Source organism: Ammospiza caudacuta, chromosome 14, assembly GCF_027887145.1.
Source record: "Ammospiza caudacuta isolate bAmmCau1 chromosome 14, bAmmCau1.pri, whole genome shotgun sequence".
Lineage (NCBI taxonomy): Eukaryota > Metazoa > Chordata > Aves > Passeriformes > Passerellidae > Ammospiza > Ammospiza caudacuta.
The window spans coordinates 7076978-7096137 of NC_080606.1; the positions used below are offsets into that span (position 1 = coordinate 7076978).

At 42.1% G+C, this 19160-nt stretch overlaps 1 protein-coding gene across 4 annotated transcripts in view; it reads left to right on the forward strand.

Moving 5' to 3' along the window:
- Positions 1-15916: 15916 nt before the first annotated feature.
- Positions 15917-19160, forward strand: part of AFF2 (ALF transcription elongation factor 2) — a 330786-nt gene continuing 327542 nt past the window's right edge. For all 4 annotated transcript variants that reach the window (XM_058814367.1, XM_058814370.1, XM_058814369.1 and 1 more), the window contains exon 1: positions 15917-15972. In XM_058814367.1, coding sequence (XP_058670350.1) covers positions 15926-15972 — 47 coding nt within the window. In that variant the 5' untranslated portion in view covers positions 15917-15925. The remainder of the gene's footprint in view (positions 15973-19160) is intronic.

Genomic DNA, 19160 nt, shown 5'->3' on the forward strand with positions numbered 1-19160 from the left:
ATTTAAATCTGTTCCTCTGCTCAAAGTGGATGTTAACATTAGTTTGGTGGCGTTTGATAAATGTCTCCAGAACATGGAGTGTCTGGAAATAAACCTGCACTGGGAGTGATATGCAAGTCTTGCTGTCACCTTGGGGGCTGGCAGCAGCACCACCAGCACACAGCCTTGGGAAATGGGCATTCTGTCTTCTTTATGACCCTAAAAAAGCCACCACGAAAATATTCCAGTCTTTTATTTCAGAAATACTGTCACCTTGTCTATAAGTCAAATCCTTTTTAGGTGCCTTTATTCACTCTTTGCACCAGAAGGACTGTACAATCTAGTCTTCATCTGTGGCTTTGCCACAGTTTTAGCTGGCATCTAGGCTTTGGCTTCTTTACCACTTTATGACTAAGCTGGACAAATGAGGCTAGGAAAGCCAATGTACTTTTTGGCACTGATTACATTTACAGCAAGAGTAGGCAAACAGAAATATTTTGTTTTATGAAAGAATCATTTCAGACATAAGAAAAGCTCACATCTCCCATGGGTATTACTTTGTGGGTTTGGGTTGGTTTGGGGTTTGTTTTGTTTGTTTGCTATGTCCAGACTTAGGAAGTAAAACAATCTGGTATCTGCTTCAAATCTGGCAACATAGACATAGGTGGATTTAGGATTTGAAGAGCTTGTTTTGAGAAAGGAACAGGCTCACAGAGAACCCTTTGATAGGATTGACCCCACTCCTTTACAGTTTCTGAGGATCAAGATCTTCCTTGTCCAAAAATCTCCTGGGGTCCCTGTTTGTGACTGACAGTGACAGAGGCACACTCATGGTAGTGTTGGTACAAAGGAACTGAAGTTTCTGCATCTCTCCATCCACCAGTCCTAGGCTGGAGCTACAGTTAAGGTCTAGAACTCCACAGCATCCCTGAAAGGTGTTAATATATATTAAATACTTCATGCACATATTTTCCTTTAATTCATGTCTAGATTGGTGACATAATATTTTACCTGGATCCAAAAATAGACTCCTTACAATAAGGAGGGTATCTACTCAGGGAAGAGGATTTGGCATAATCTGCCAAATATAACAGGTGAGCTATTATTTCTAAAAAAAGCTAAAGGAATCCAAAATGAGGTATTTGTGTCCTAGAATAGAAATATCCACCCTGGGAGTATCCTTTATGGAAGTGAGCCAGGAATAACTCCCTGAAATAATGCTCTGAGAGCTCACCCTTTCTGTTGTCTCATGGGTTTTTCCTTCAAAATGTGAAGCAGTCAACACAAACCTAGTGCTGCACACAGAGATGTGCTTGATTATCTTAGCATACATTGTCTTCTCAGTTTCTCTCAGACTTGCTATTAAACACTGTTTCACAAAGCTCCTGGTGTTACCCAAATTCATTTCTTGAGTGTGCTTTCCACAGAGGCCATGCTGTTATTTCTTTTTTAGGAAAAGAGCAGGCAATGAAGAATGTATTTTTCTTTTCAGATGTAGTTCTAAGTGCCATAAATAAGCGGCTAATTAGAGTAACATTATTGTGGGACAAATGGATCACTTCTCACATGCATGTCTGCCTTGGTTTGTGTGTGTGGGCTTGGTAGCAGCAACAGGGCTGGGAGAACACTGAGAACTGGTGGGGCTCATGCAGAACACATTCTTTAGTACTATGTCTCTTTCTTGTAGATCCTTTGCCTCTATTCTCATGCTCTATGGTTCAGCTGCTGCTTTGCCTCTGCTTGGCCCCAACATTGGGCTGAGCAGGGAAGCAGCTTCTGGACAGGTTTGCCCATGGCTCCTGATGTTCAGGGAGAAAAGGATAATGTTACTGCTATTGCTGGGTAGTGCAGCAGTATGAATATCTTTACAGGCATGAAAGAATTGAGTTATGCCCAGGCATTTACTAGTTATGCATTTGTTCACAGCCATGCAAAGAGCCAGTTCAGAGATAGAACAGCGTACATCTACTCACTCTGCCTCCCATTCCTGTGACTTAAAGGACACCCCTAATCATGACTTTATTATGCCTGCCACACTCTGCTTATATGTCTGACAGGAGCTCAGCTGAGAGTACTGACATTTCTTAATGATATTTTGATCATTTCTCTGTAAATTATAATGTTAGGAAACATGCCATGAGGAATAGAGGAGAATGAATCGAGAATTTTATTTTCAGCTAAATTTACATGGGTAAATTTATCCACAGCCCTGGGTGCTCAAGGTCCTTCCAAGATGTGCTGAGGATATTGGGGGCCTCATTTGAAATTTTTAATGAATTTAAATAAACTTGGAGTTAGACCCTTGAATTATTTTTTTTTTAATGGAATGTCACCATAGTAGTGACATGACTTCCTTATGTAGCCTTTAGCTCACCATGTTCTCATAGCCCCATGAGCAAAATGATGTCACCACTGCTGCAGTTCAGAAGTGATTATTGTGCTGGGTACAGCAGCGCAGAGTTTGGAGCTTAACCTCTCCATGCTGAGTGAGGAGGAAGGCAGCCTCTGCTGGGAGGTCAGGCTGGTGGCAATTAATGGCCTTTTCATCATATTCAAGTACTTTGGTCTATTCTGGTAGCTGGTGGCTTAGGCAGGATAGATTAAATTTCTGGGAGATAAAATATAAGGGAGGGAGAAGAAAACGGGAGGCAAAATATGAGATGTGTGACACATTGCAGTGATGCAGTTATCTTGGCAGTTCATGAATGACACAGCAAATGACAGACACCAAGGTGTTGATTCTGTGGGCTGTCTGTGATACAGACTCCTCATGTTCAGCCTACCCAGATTAGAGGATCTATCATCAGTAACTGTCACAGACAGAAGCCAAATCTGTTAAAAACAATCTAACATCAGTGGAAGGTAGGACTGGAGCTTGAATCAGTTTTGGAAGGTTGGTTTTATTTGTATTTTGTTCCATGGTGTGTGAAACTGCATGGACCTGAATCTGGGGGTCTGTTCAGATTCACCTCTTCTACCCAGTGGTATTTAATCATGGTGCAAAGGGAGGGAAATCTTCACTGACAGAAACAGCTTTGCAAGCTGGAAAGAAACAACTGAGTCCTTTATCAATAACACACACTGGATGCCTGCAAAACCACAAACCTATCTGAAATAAGTCAAGATAATCTTTCAAAACCTCCTTCAGCATCACCCTGAGACTGGGATTTTATTGTTAACATAATAAAATGGTCTTTTGTTTTCCTGGAATGATTTACAGAGGAGACTACACAACCTCACTGGGTTTTTGGTTGCAGCCTGCATGGCCAAGTCCTCATTGCTTCCAGCCCTTGGTAAGCAGGCACAGCCTGATCAAACATGTTGGCCCATCTTGCAGCTCCACTTCTGGTTGCACTATGGGGTCAGCACTTAGAATATGAAAAAGTTTGTTTTACCTGATGTGTTCCTAAATGAAGCAGGAAAAAGGTAATTCTTGACATTTGAATTCTACTTCCAGATGCTTTTAGAGAACTATCCAGACCAAACAATCTTCTCAAAGTCATGTCTACTTAATGGCATTTAATTTAGGCACTTTTTTCCTTCCATAAAAAAATACTAAAGCTCTCAATTTCTCCCATGAGCACATTTTTGCAGAGTTCAATTCCAAACTAAAAACCACAAAAAACTATAGCCAATTGCAAATCTAAGGAGCAGCTGGGAAATACAAAATAACTTCTGAATTTCCTAAGGGGTAACATAAGCAGGGATACCACACCTGCAATTGTTCTATTCCAAGTCAGTGTACCTATTGCCATTTGCAAGTAGTAGTCCAGCCCTTCTGATTCACAATTCTTTAGTTAAGCTGACCACATGCATAAATTGAGGTTACAGGAAACAAATACTGCTTCTCCATTTTTACCCCTCTAAAATCTTTAAATATTTCAGGTACATTTAAAATGGAGCTTTGCAGAATTCATACTGTTATTGGTGACTAGGGCCAAGCAATCAATCTTAGAATCATCCCTGGAGTGCACTAGCATTTTCTTGCACATGGGTGCTTTCAGAAAGCAAGTAAATTACCTGTTTAGAGAGATTAAAGTGAGTTGATGTACTAACCTGCAAACTATAATTTAAGGAGTCAAAAGCCTTTCTTTCCCCACCCTCTTCCACAGAAATTAACAACTCCAGTAGCATATTTTTTTTTTGTACTGCTGCTCTCTCTCCAGCAAAATATACTTTATTACTATTTGGAGGTTTTATCCCTTTATGACAACCAGTATCAAGAGTAATATTACGCCAATAACTTGGTTTGCTAAGTATTAATACAAGGGAAATTATGCTAAGAGCACTGTGTGAGTTTAATTGCAATTCACACTTTAATATTTTGATGCAGCTGTAAAAATGTAGAATGAGAAACATTACAATTCTATTAGATACTAATAAATTGTGTTGTGGAGGAGGATATGAGCTGTACTTGCCATAATGAAGCACATTCTACTTCCTATCCCTCTGTTTTGATCCTGCATGTGTATGATTTCATAGAGAGGTTCAGCAAAGATTCTGTAGAACAACTTAGAAATGAATGGAGGGTTGTGTGTTTTTATATCAAATAATCAGAAACAAAGTGCAAATAATGTAAATCATCTTGCTTATGAAGTGTTTATGTCAAACACTTCATTTTCTTTATATACAATGTGTGATTGTTTAGAATGGATCCTATTAGATTTAAATGTTTTATTCTTTTCTAGGCTTAAGATTTCCAGGTTTGGGTACATTTAATAAAACAGCATTCTGAGAAATATTCAGAGATTCCTCCTCCTCCATTTTTTCCTAATAGAAATGACATTTTTAAATTGCTGTGCTTTCTCTGCTCTTTCTGCTCATAACTGCAAGATGCAGTGTGGTAGTAATGCTTCCATGCAGCTGAATCATAGATTTGTTTAGGTTGGAAAAAGGTTGGACCTTTTTGATCATCGAGTCCAAATGTTACCCAAACACTGCCAAGCCCATCACTAAACCATGTCCCTGAGGCCCACATCTTGTAAATACCTCCAGTGACTCCACCACTTCCCTGGGCAGCCTGCTCAATGCTTGACAGCTTTTTCAGGGAAGAAATCTTTCCCAATACCCAATCTGAAACCTCTCCTGGCACAACTTGAGGCTCTTTCTTCTTGCCCTATTGCTTGATCTGACATTCAGACTGAAATACATAGAACTTTGTGATTTTAGGCAAATCACTCAAGTCCTTCTCAGCTGTTGTTTCAGTAGCTAGGAGTTAGAAGTAAAAATCTTTCACCATCCCAAGACTATTTTTCTGCTTAGATAAGGACATGTATCAATTTTCCTCCTAGATTACTCTATTTTCAGAGAAGTGCCTGTGCAGGTGGAAATCACCCCACTTCCACTTAGGCACAGGGAACGTAGTCTACAGTAGCTACACCTTCCTTAATTAATCAGTCACAAGGATGAGATAGCCACAAGTTATTTTGGTGTCAGCACTTTGGTGTGGCACTCCTGACAGCAATACTAGAACAGATCTGCTGGCCAGCTGCATGCAGCTGATACTGAGCAGCGGTTTACTCCTTTTCCTTTGAATGTATGTGAATCACGTGCAGGCAGGGGATGATGCAAGAGTGTGGTTAATTTGTTCTCTTTTATGAAATACGTATTCAGAGTGAAACCAGGGCTGGTCATAGCCACGTTTACCTTTTCTTATCAGGTTTGACTTTTAAAGGGCAGTGCTGTTTTTCAGTGGCCTCAGTGCATTTTTTTTCTTTTTGGGGATGAGAACAATTTAAGCAAACACATATTTGTACATCACATTGCCATCCTGAGTATTCTTACTTGCAAATTACAATCTTTAACATCTCCTTGCCTTTTCCTCTCCAAATGCTCCTGCCCCTCCTGATCTGAGTACTTTGTTGTACCTGGTTCTCTGCCTTCTGCCTGCACTCTCAGGCTGAGCACAGCTGACTGCACATCTCTCTCATTCTCAAATCTAAACCCATCCATGTGTCTTGAATGAGCAACTTGCACGGGGATCTTCTCAATTAAAATGTTCACAGAGTCATTAAACTAACTAATGGTGGAAACTTCAGTAGAAATGATGCTGTAATGAGACAAGCTTTCATCATCTTGCTGAGGAAAACATATTTCACTTGATTCAGATAAATTATATGCCCCCACATATTATGATCAATATTTTAGCAAGAGTTAGCATTTAACTATGTCACTTCTGAGTAATGAATAATCATGTCGAGCATATGAAAAATGAGTAATGACAGATATCACTGGACTGGTACGTTTTCTGCTTCTCAAAATGATGTTTAAATTTTTACAAAAATGTTGTATAAAGGATTCAATGACTCCAACTTGTTCCTTCTAATGGGTATCTATCATTTAAAACTGTGACTGCTCTTGAAGTACAGGTTAGCAGAACTAATTTTAAAATATGTTCAAATAGTTCTATACTGTGGCAGAGGAAAATGGAACCCAGTTGTCAGGAAATGTATGCGCTAAAACTGGATTTCAGAAATTGAAGATTTGAACTGACCTTTTAAAATTACTCTTCTTGCCGTAGTGGCAGTAGTACTCAAGAGTTTGTGGCTTTGCTACTAATAGGAAATGTGAAAGGTATAAAGTACTTTTATCAAGAAAAATATCTAAAATAAGTAAATATTTTTAAAATAACATGCAAAAACTACAACAGCTATCCTGACCTAAGCATGCTTTAATTTGTTTAGTTACTTGCATCTGCTTACTGTGTTATGTCTCTTTTGTGTACAGCCTTCCCACAGGCTCCCAGCCTAATTTTTAAAACTTTTATGCTTGAAACTACATTCACAGACCAGGACCAAAGGAACTGTTTTGATTTTCCTCTAAAAATGCCAAGGCAGTTTCAAGCACCTACTTAAGAAAATCTTTGCCTCTTGTAAAGGCTGTTGAATGAACCATCAGCAAATGTGTTCAGGTCTTAGAAAGATCAGGAAGCATTTGTCACTGTAATCCAAAAGGAAACCTCTCTATGCATAGTATACTAATTTTTTCCACAGTCAAATAATCAGTCTCTTGACTACATTGGTCTGTGGTTAATTTTTTTCTCCCAACAATGATCTGTTATGCAATGTTAAGGTTGCAATTGGGATGACACATATTGTTCTATATTTTTAATACCCTTATGCTGGTAGTTGGCAGTTCTGCTTTTGATTGACTTTTTTTTTGATGTCTACTAGGAGCCTGAAACTAATTTGCAAGTATGACCATTGACTTGGTGACTTGCTCTTGTAACTGGGTGTAGTGCTGCAATATTGTTCTTCTACCTTTCAAAAAACATAAATATGGTATACTCATAAATAACATGTTTCAGTTGCATTAAAGAAATACATTGTTGGCCCAAATTTTTCTTTCTGGGTCTTTAAAATTCAAACAGAGTGAACAAGCAATATAAGGGTCTGTCATTACCTAGGTCAATTCTTCCATCAGCTGCTCCTTGGTGATTTGCAGTGTTATCTGTAACAAACTCTGTTTGGTTTTAGTCACCTGCAATGTACAAAGAGTTATCTATTCCTAACAGGGAGAACAATAGGCTTTTCAGGTGTTGCCTCAGTGTAGCTGGCTGTAAAGTTTCCTTTCAATATGTAGCTATTTTAGCATAGTTTAGATACATTTCTAATGTTTCCATCATTTGATGGAAGAATAACGTCAAGGAGATCAGCTATAATCTCATTATATTTACATAAATACTATTCTGCTTTTAAACTTCTTGCCATGTGTGGCTTTTCAACTCAAAGTGAAATTCTCCCTTTGTCAATATCACTGTTTTCCTTAGGGATGAAACAGCTAATAATCTATACTATATAATAGGAAAATTCACATTAATACTATCAGAAGGATGATGATTACTGACTCTTACAGCACCAGTTTTCCACACTGACAGAATAACATTCTAAAATGCATTTTCCTAAATTAGGTCATTTAAATCAGTTCAATATGTAAGTCACGGTAGCAAATTTTTCACTTGGCAGCTCTTCATTATGTAGCTTGGATTAATTCTGATTTAAGAATTCTGTTTGGTTATTCAGTTTTTTCCTCAAAATTTAATTTTCAGTAAATGTGGTGACATCACAAAATGATCAACCATCATTTGGTGCCACCCCCCTCTTCTATCTGTGGAGATAATTTCAGGACACACAGTTACTGTAAGCAGCAGAGTCACAAGTGAACGAGGTAAATGACTAGGCAATAATTTTTTCATCAGGAATGAGGAAAAAAGGCAAGAGGGAGTGGAATTGCACCCCAGACCCAATGAGGAGAGTAAATGGAAGTTATACTACTCACTTTTGGAACTAGATTTTAAGAGCATAAGTCATTTAACCACTTTTAAAGACTTTACTCTGGGGTGCCTCAGTGCTAGAGCTGTGCAAACACATGGTAAAAGACAGTCCATGCCCCAGTGAGCTTAATAGCCTTCTTGGTTTCCCTGCAGCAATGCCATTATGCTCCAGCCCTCTTCTCTTGAGCAGGATGAAGGCCTTGCCTCCTCCTCCTGATTATTTTAGCAGACCTCTGGTTAGCACATGGAACAAGCCCTCCAGACTCTGCCGTCAGCACTACAATCCTTTCAAAGCTCACCTGGCAGGTTTCCCAGAAAAGCAAGACACGGTCCTTTAAGCTGGTTGCCAGGAAAAAGACTGAATAATGCTCATTCTAGCTATTTGTTTGGGATACTGGTTCTCACTTTATGGAATAAATATGCCAGACATTCATCTCTTGAATGAAAAGAAATTGCTGCAATGGTCTTGCACTGCTCTCAGCAGAACCTTTCCAAGACCTCTCAAAGGCCTTTGAAGGACCATCTCAGATGCTCCAATTCTGATGCTGTTTCTGTATTGAGTACCAGTTGCACCAGGTCCTCCAGGGCTTAGGAGGAGTGCAAATGGGGAGTTCTGTGCTCTTGTCTTCTAAGACGGCCTGAATATCTTAAGTCATAACTAGCTTATGTTTCTTATAAGAAGCTGGAAGGGTATGAACACCCACAACCACTGATGGTCATGTACTGTTTGAGTTTGTCAAATGGATGTGTGCAGGGGGACACAGTATGGGTAAATGAAGGTAATGTAGAGTGTAATCTTATCCCCCAACGAGTTGCAGCTGGACCCTATTACTAAAGATTAGGAGCAGGCTGGATGATAACAGGCCACACCTGTAGCAAAAAAGAACTAGTGGTACAAAAGAGTGGATTGGTGAGAAGTGGAGGAGAGAGAAGTCAGAGGTGTCAAATGGCTGCTGCAAGGACCAAGAACAGTCAGTGCTTAGAGGAGCTGCCTGCAAGAAACATCGAGGAGGTATGAAACTCTGAGGCTATGGAATACTTGCACTATAATGATCATAGAACTCTTGATATATAAGACAACATATAATGATAACAGAACTGTTGTAATATATAAGACAACAGATATGTGGGCTGATAGCCTAAAGGTGTATTCTATACCATAACTTTTGTCACATCATAGCAAACTAGAACATAACGTGTCTATAGGATCTATCCATTAATGGCCAAAATATTTGGAGGAAGCTGTGTCCATGGGCTGTGTCTGCCCATGGAAAGCTGACACTTCCGGTTTTCTTGCAACTGCCTCCCCACTGCCCCCAGCCCCTTCCCCAGTGCACCTGTAAAATGCTCCAAAATTACTGTGAATTTTATGAAATTTGTGAACAAAACCAGCAGGTATCTTCACTGGGAATGTATTTGTGAAAACACAAGGACCCTGCAATTAATTTGACATAATTTATTAATTTTTTTTGGTTTTTTACTAGAAAAGAAACTGTATTTATTGACTTCCTCTTGGGGGAAAGTTTCTTCTTATGAGTTTCAGTTTTGTCTGCCCTCTTCACTGCATTTGCCTGCCCTTTTCACATGGACATATCTATTTTATTTATGTGGATAGTTTTTGCACTTTTTAGCGTTTTGTATTTATCATCAAATTCCTTTGTTTGATTTTAAACATGTAGACAAATACCCTGTTGCTTAAATTATGTTGGCCCCTCATGGTTATTCCTGAACAGCCACAGGATCTACTCTGAATATGTTTGTTAGATATACCATGTTCTAATGTCAGTGGAAGACAGGAAAGTCTTATTTTCCTAACATAGGGTGACCAGAAAATTGAGGTTGAAAAGGATGAATATAACAGAATGATCTTAGAATAAAAGAAGGGGAAAAAAGAAAGGAAACAAGATCAGATTTGTTGTCTCATATTCCACCTCTGTGCTAATGCTATGTGGCATATATTATTCTTTTTGTTTCTTTCATAAAAATGAAGATTTGCCTACTGTTACATTTCTGTAAAGTGCATTAGAGAATATCATCATAAAAATCACTGAAGACAAGACAGTACTTCAGCAGCTTTTGTATAGACATCATTGTTGTAAAGTGCTTCTGCCTTTTGAAAGCAGCATGGCAGAAAGAAAGAAAGAAACTTGATGTGAAAAGCCTTTATACCATTTTTTGCACATCGATTTTCTGGCTGTGTTAGTGTTTCAAAGTTGGTTTGGTAATTTTGTTTTACACTGTGTGTGACCTTTATTTCCACTCATAGGGAACATATGGCTGTGTAATTGGTTAAAGCTACAACAGGGATTGTTTCTGTATGCCAGGCTAGGAGATGGTGAGAGACATGCTGAAGCTCTAAGCAATAGGTTTGGTTAAAGGGAAGGATTGCAACACATGGCCTAGTCTTCAATACTCCCTATGACCCATTGTTCACAATCAGTTGCAAGCATGGCAAAATTTTATTCCTTAAATCTAGAAGATCACCAGCTGCTTTAAATCCTGGTCATAAACGTCAAAATAACAAAAAAATAAGCAAAAGGGATGGGGGATGGATGGCAGAGAAAGATCAAACTTGTGATGATTCTAATTAATTAATGAAATGTCTACTCGAAAGTCAAGTTGGTTTTGATTTTTTTTTTCTCATAAAGCCTCTCTACTTTTGGCCAGTGGTGCTCTCCAAATTCCTAGTTCTGTAATTCACCCTTTTGCTTTTCATAGCTGATTTGCATCTGCATTCCAGTAGATGTTTTTGGTTACTTGTTTGAAGTTACTTTATTGGAGCACTTGCTACAGTCTCTGTCTTGCCTGGTTTTGAAAGTTTAGACTATCCTGACAGTGTTGTAAGAGCTGCCTTGCTAATGTGCTGTTTGACAGCAGTAAATAGGAATCTTATTGCTATTGCCTTTTTTCCCCTTCACATTTCTGACAGTGGTAAAACATCGAGTGGAGCTGTGCCTTGGTCAGGAAGGGTCACACAGTGTCACAGTCTAAGTACCACAACATTTCTAGCACGACTGCTGAGTTATCAATGTGCATCTCTTGAAAGCATTAGTTTGCAACCTGTAGCAGGGAGGATTTTCTCACCACCTGAGTGGCATTCCTGGGGCTTTTGGTGGCACATGGTTGAGAAACAGAGGTACCAAAACAGAGAATTGAAAACCCCAATGGCCAATTCACATTTAGTCATTGTAGGACCTTATAGTATCCACTGTGAGCCTTATTAGGATCTGAGTGTGGTGAAACTCAGTGTGTCATGGCAGGTGGCTGTGGACACGTTCTAACACAAGATATGTAAGAGCTTGCCATTATGAACTCCACTATAGCAAAAATGCCAAAATGCCATGTTTCCTAAAGGAGTCTGGAGAAACTTACTGAAGGAAGGATTATTCAACAGGACACAAAACCATTCCCCCTACTTACTGTAAGAATACATTATCGATATATTTCTAGAAGTGATTATTGTTTTAAATTAATCTTGTTTCATAAAATAGGAGTAGCAACTCTAATAAGAATAGTTCTGCATAGTTAAATGAATTGCTCAGGCAGCACGGAGTTGATAATTACAATTAAGATGGTAGGAAAATTAAGATTGCCTATACATACACATTTGAAACTGAGTAACAACATCCCTTCAGTAACTAAAATCCTTATGTACTTCTGAAGAGGAAATTTAGCCATAGAGGCAGAACATGATGGGTTCCTACTTTATGAATGCACATCTCAATGGTGGGGTTTTTTGTGATATAGCAGCTTTAGGATATGTAAGCTTTATGCGAACTCCTGCCTGTTCTCACAGAGTTGAGCTAAATGTTCTTGTGCCTACCTTCAAACAGATGGTAATATTAACTTAATTTTCAATGTATTAATGTAATCTATGTGCTTTATCTAAGGTGTAAGTTTGTTCTCTATACATGTTTAGCTCTGTATGAATGAGGCACAGAAAGAAAAATCAATCATTGCTTCACAGAGAAATATGAACTCTGTTAGCTTCATTTTTCACACTGTGAAAATGACTTGACCTTCCTTTCCTCAGAGAACCAAATATCTCCAATCTGTATTCATAGCTAGGCAAAAATTTTCCATTAACATTTTCTGGATAGAAAACTGTGATTTCATTATTCTTGTTTTGGGGGAAAATAAGCTTTTCTTTGGATAAAATGGAGTGTTCTCAGCAGAAAAGTTTTCTGTGCTGTCTCACAAGGGGTGCAATTCAGTTAACTTGTGCCTCTGTGGCTGTGGACTGCTGGCCTCAGCCTGTCTCACCTGACCCACCTTGGAGACAGTCTAATCTGTCCTCCTTCAGGAACAGGGACATTGGGGCAGGTGGTGGCAGCTACACTCTGGCCTTTGGAGCACTACATGGGCCTTGTTACTAGTTCACACTTTCCTTGTTGCCTTTGTACATTCCTTTGCATACAGATTACAGAAGCACTTTGAGGAAGGAGATTATCAAGGGATGTAGGTAGGTTTGAAAGAGAAAGGGAAGGCCTCATCCTGCCTCAAACTCTCTTCTCCTCTGTGTGCTGCTGAACCTGATGAAGGAGGTGGGAAGTTTCACTGTTTTGGTGCAAGCCCAGCACCTCCAATAACTTCAGTGTTTTCAGCTCGTGAGTCCACCCACCTCTCAGCCACAGCAGCCACCAGAGGGGTCTGGACATTTGTGCCTTCACCAGAGGGACACTCTGGCAAGAAAGCTTTTCCTCTAAATGGGGACAACCACCCAAGCCACCCACGAGGAGCATCTCGCCAGGAAGCCGGCTCTGGGCTGGTCGAGCAGGCCAAGCATGGCGGCTGGCAAAGGGCAAGGCCGGGCGGGCTGGGGCAGCAGGGGCGGGCGGGAGAGCAGTTTGCCGGTGCAATGGCAGCAGGGCCAGGCAGGATGGCAGCAGGGCTCCCGCCTGCAGCCTCGGCGGCAAAAGCAGAGCCTGACCGTGCTGAGCCAGCACTCCCCTTTGTGGCAGGCTGCGGGGCCGGGCCGCAGAGCACAGGGCCAGGAGGCCTTGCTGATCTTATTATCCCCGTTCTGAGCTGTTGCAGGTGCTGGGAACTGCAGTTGTATTTTTTGCACTATAACTGTAAAAGAGGTCACGCCGAGGGCAGCTGAATTTTCTATTCCTGGCAGTTCGGGTAAATGAACCCTTCGCTGCCTCATGCTTGTGTTTGCCCCCGAGCTGGGGCCTTGCAGAAGGTTCTGGATCCCTGTGCCGGCAGCCGGGCACTGAGGGAGTGGCAGCTACACCCGACATGTCCCCAGCCCTTCCCTCCTGCAGGCCCGGTCTGGGTGAGCAGGTTCGTGCTCCGTTGCTGTGTGGCCAGGCCATGTGTAGCCAATCGTGGCTGCCGTGTCCCTGGGGACAGGGCTGGGCATGGCAGTGTCCCTGCACCCCTGTGGGAACAGATGTGTGTCAGGCACAGGGCTCCAGTGGAGCGTGGGCTGCGTGTCCCCAGTCGTGGCACTCAGGTGCATCCTAGACGGTTTGAAACTGACTGCAAAAAGCTATTTGAAACTGACAGTAAAAAGCAGCTTCATTCATAAACTTTGTCACAGACCTGAGGGCACAGGGTGCTTGGGGAGCTCCAGGTGCCATACACGCAACTTCTGAGGAGATCCATTACCTCTGCTATTGCTTGTCAATGGGGACAGCAGGTTTGCTTGGCGATAAAGGATCTCCCACCCCTTTGCTGGAATGAGCTCTGAAAGCATTTTTAGGATTTGTTCTGTGTATCTTTTGCTAGTTTCTGAGGAAGTGAAAAGGGTTTGCTTTAAGAAATTGAAGGTGCTTATACCTGGGAAGTGATTTTTTCCTTTCTGTTGGGTAAGAGCCCTTTCTCTCTTGCAGACTGCTTGGTGCAGAGGTGGCCAGCTGGCAGCCAAAAGACCCTCTTAAAAATATAGGAAGCAGAACTGCCACCTTTTGTAAGTCCCACTGCTTTTAGTAAGTCGTTTGAGTTTAATGGTTGAAGTTCAATGCACTGAAAATAGGCAAGATATTGAATGTAAGTGATTAGGTGACAGACTAGGTTTTTAGTTTTATTAATAGTAATTATTTATTAAAAAACCTCTCTGTACCTGCATCTTGAGAAATGTGAAATTCTGAAAGTGTGACTCCACCTCCCATGTCAGTGTAAAGTATTCAAATTAGGATTTTGAATGGGGCCTTTAAAACCAACAATGCTGCTAAAATGAGTGAACAGAGGGGCCCAACTCATGATATTTTAAAGCTTGAGGGCCAGAGTAGTGCGTTTGAGTCAGTGGTGGAAACAGATGCAAGAAAGGAAATGCGGTATGCACCTGATGTTCCTGCCAGAGGGTTCACTGGAGCCTGTCTGTGGTGGCAGAGCTGGCTGCTGTGACCAGCTGTGTTGAGTCTTCTGGGGCTGGGGCACAGCTGTGGAGACAGGTCCTCACCAAAATAAGGGTCATTTCAAACTTCACCAAGTCCTCAAGACTTGCTGGCACTCAGGAATGTTCTGTGTTTGGTTCTGTGGAAGACTGGAGTAAAAATGAAGATGGCTTTGGTCTTGTCTTTGCAAAACCAATGTATGCACTTGTTTGCTCAGTGGGTATATGTATTTGAAGTATTATAAATATAAAATGCATGTGAAAAGTCATAAGGCACTGGTTACTGTTAAGAAGGCAATTCAGATATGAAAGTGTGAATCGGGGTAGAGAATAATTTCATTTAGGGGATGGAGGGAGCCGTGGGCCCCTCACTGCTTATGTGTAGGGGCAGCCTAGGATTTGTGTTTGGCTTCTCCCTGAGATTGGTGGGGGAGTGGGGTAGGTTCTGTAGGGAGCTCTGGGATGCTCCTGACAATGTCCTGACTAATGTTCGTAGGTGAGCAGTGCCACTGCCCATCACAGGCCCAGAGGGAAGGGTCATCATCCCAAGGGGAGAGCGGGGTGCTCCCCTGGATCCAGACCTCACGGGGCTCGGAAGAGCTTTCTTCATCCCACCTTCCTGGGCTGCCCCAGCCTGACTCTGCTCTGACCCTTGCCTGCCATCCTGCATCTTGCAGTGCAGCTGACCCGGAGCTCTGGCCTTGCCATGTCCGTGCAGGCAGGTTTGTGCACACAGCCAGCAGGAGCTGGCTTTGGCAATTAAATGATAGGATTAAAGATGCCTGGGTTTGTGTGTGTATGTTTGGGTTTTTTTGTTTAAATTCTCTCCCCTATTCCCCCTTCTCCGTCCCCCTCTCCGACCCCAGGCAGGCCTCCCTAGGTCTCCCGCAGGCGCGAAGCCGCTCCGCTCCCCGCATCCCCGCAGTTCCTCCTTCCAGCTAAACTTCCCCGCGCTCCCGGCGGGGGCTCGCGGCTCCGCCGGATCCCGGCGGTGCTGCCGCGGCGGCTCCATGCCGCGGCTTCGGGCCGCCCCGGCTCCTCCCCTCGCGGTGTGCGAGGCAGCCTGCCCGCCCGTCTGTGTGTGTGTGCGCCGGGCCGCCGCCGCCGCTGCGCTGCCTCTCCCAGCCGGGCACAGCCGCGCCGCGCTGCTGGCGGCGGCGGCGGCGCTCCGCCACCCCGGGCGGCTCCGCGCGGCCCCGCGGCGGCCGCCGCTCCCCGCGGCGCCGCTGCCCATGCGGGCCGGCCAGCGATAGCCGCGCCGGCTGGGCTCGGCTCGGCTCTGCGGGGCGGGGAGGGGGCACCACTTCTCTGAGTCTCCCCACCACATCGTTATGGACCTATTCGACTTTTTCAGGGACTGGGACTTAGAGCAGCAGTGGTAGGTTTTTTCGGGTGGTGGGTCTTTTTTTTTTTTTTTTGGTTTTGGTTTCTCCCCCTCCCGCACCACCTCCCCTCCCCGTCTCTCCACCCCTCTCCTTCTTCCAGCTGCCTCCTTCCTACCCTTCCCTGCTCGCTCCCCCGGTGCCGTAGCCTTTGTTGAGGGGCGCAGCGCCCGGTGCCAGCGGGGAGCGGGTCCGCGCTGCGCCCGCGGGCAGCGGGGCCGGCCGGGGCAGCCGGTGCCGGCCGGCTCCAGCCACGCTCCGCGGCCCCGGCTGGGGAGCAGCGCTCGGAGCGCGGCGGCGGGGGGCGAAGTTGGCCCGCAGGGCAGCGCCGAGAGGTGCCGGTGCCGGCTGCGATCAGCGGTGGCAGCCCCCTCCCGAGCAGGGGCGGCGATGTTCCCCGGGATCGTGGCTTTGCTAATGTTGTGTTTACTGCTGTCACTGACAATGTTCCTTTCACGGGGAGAACCGCAACTGTAGTTTCGCTGTGTGGCACAGTTCGGCTGTAGCTCAGATCGGTGTGGGGGCTTCTGTTGCTGGTTTTGCTGGTTTCCTATTCTAGATGAAGCGTTATTGAAGTTAGTTTTGGAAGTGGCAAGATCAGTATCCGTGATATTATAACAGGTCTTTTTTTCCCTGCCCGTCTCTGCATCATTTTTCTTTTATTTCCATTTATTTTAAGAATGGAATTTTAGGTTTATATTGCTCTGTAAATAGGTGCACACCTTTAAAAGATCGGTGCATCTGTTTGAGTGCATTGTAAACTTGTTGTCAAAGTGAATGTTAAGGAATTTTTGATGGGTGACAAGTAGCTGGGAAAGTTAGAATTTGGGTAGGTACTTAGTCACTTCTGTGGCTGGTTAATGAGATTATGCTTATTCTTTGGCTGGTTTTATTGGTTCTTTCTTTACTTTTCAATTTAGCGAATATAATTCCTTAACTATGCATGGGGAAATTCAGAGGTTGGTTACTGCTTTGTTAAATGCTTTTAGGCTGGAGTGCAATTTGCTAAGGAAGAAAGACTAAAATACTGTATTTTGTGATCCTAATCTCTAAATGCCACATAGATTATATATGTGTATGTATGTGCATTTGGACCTCGTGTTTTGCAGAGGGTTTACTTTACTTTGTTGATAATATAAAGGTATGTCTAGGAAAAAGGTAATATATCTTGTTAATAACTGTCATTTTGCCAAACACGGTCTAACAGCTATACTTGCAAATCCATCGTAATCAGAACCAAATACCTGTCACGTTCCATTTTACAGCAATTGGGAGTAAATCCTCACAACCATAAATTACACTATATCAATATTAATCTGTAAGCAGGCGTTTTGGATCATGTGCATGTTTTATCAGCTCTGCATAATCCATTGTATTACATCTTTTTAATAATCATGCTGTTGTTATTTAAAAGTAATAATCACAATAAAATTAGTGCTCAATTAAATATTATGCTTCTACTACGCTATCTTTACTCTGCTACACTAATTTATTTTGCAGACAACTGATAACCACCGTATTACTGCTCAAATAATATTTGCATACAATTTGCCTAATTTATAATGTGGGTAACATTAATTTAATAGAAGCTGTTACAACCCAATATGTGGGTGTAGTTCAAATACTAGGCATTTAGAGGTATTGAGTTTTAGTGTTTGCTTAATAACTTACTTTCATTTGACCATGGTTTTATATGGATTTAGAGATGTGCATCAGAAAGAGGTGAACTCTCGTGCCTCAGTTTTTCCATAAAATATGAATATATTGCCTCTCATTCAAAAATTCTATTTGCTGTTTTTTGTACTGTGAAATGTTTTGTTTTTAGTGGTTTTAGGGTTCATGATGAGAGAACGTTTTTACTTTAACTGTTTCAAACAGTTTGATATCTGCTCAAACTCTCTATGTGGCACAGGCATTCACACATACTGCAGAGATCAAGTTGCATTTAGCTTTTAGCAACCCAATTAGTATATGTAAGCACATATATAACATGTGGGTACATAATCTACATGTCTACACAAATGTGACATGTATTTTATTATACATGTAAATATGTTTGTCTCTGACAAGTAGTTGCATCGCTTACAGAGAGTTAAATTTATCTTCTCTGTCCACAAACATGTGTATGTATGTAATGTGTTATACATACATCATCTCCACACACCCAGGAATATGCATGCACATCCATCAAGATTTATTAATTTTGTCTCTGTATCCAATATGGTGTGGTTGCTTTGTAATATTTGCAAATAAGTACATATAACATGATGTGTGAATTGCTGCTTCTTATTTCGAAGCTGCCCTCCTCTTGCCTGTGAGCTGGCCTTTGTAAAACATGTTTCACAAGCATTTATAAGGCAATTAGGGACCCTCTTCTGCATTCCTTGCAAACCCAAAACTTCTCTTAATCTGTGCTGCAATCACCAAGAAGGCAAGCTCAGGCCTACTGTGTGTGTGGGTGTTTGTATTATCTGTATGCAAAGTACAACAAAAACATCATTAGCCTGAGAAATATATTAAAAAAAATATTTATAGCTTGAGCAGAATTTTTTTTTTTAATCTGATGAAAAGATGTAAAGGTAAACTTTCTTTGCCTTGCTTTTTTACCAGGAAATGACTTTGTGAAAGATACTTGTTGATGGGAAAAATATAGTTAATTTCCCCCCACCTCCAATGGAGTTACATTTTTGTGTCACTTTTTGAAACATATTTTCTCAAGAGCTGTGATTGTTACAGTGTGCAGTGGCACTGCACATGTGCTGAAATTCTCACCTGGCCTTCCAGATGATTAGTGGAGCTTTGTCTTGATGACACAAACTGCAGAATCAGCCCTTTAGTTTCCCATATTAGGAGAGATCACAGTAGTACAAGAATGAGATGTTTCATTGACCCGTCGTTGTGAATGTGATTAGGAAGGTAGCTGAGAGTTGGTGTCGGGTTTTTGTTAACAATGGGGTAAAATGTGTAAGATGAGGCCACAAAAATCCTTGTGGATGTTTTGCCAGACTTGAAAAAAACTGAAAAATACCCAAAACAATTTAGGTAAATGTAAACTCAGGATGAGATGAAAGGGCCAAAGCTGAAGTCTGCTATGATTCCTGGATGAATAAGAAGTGTTCACCTGGGCTTGCATTTAATATGAGCCATTCTATGAGGGAGAAAGAAAGGGAGATGGATATAATGA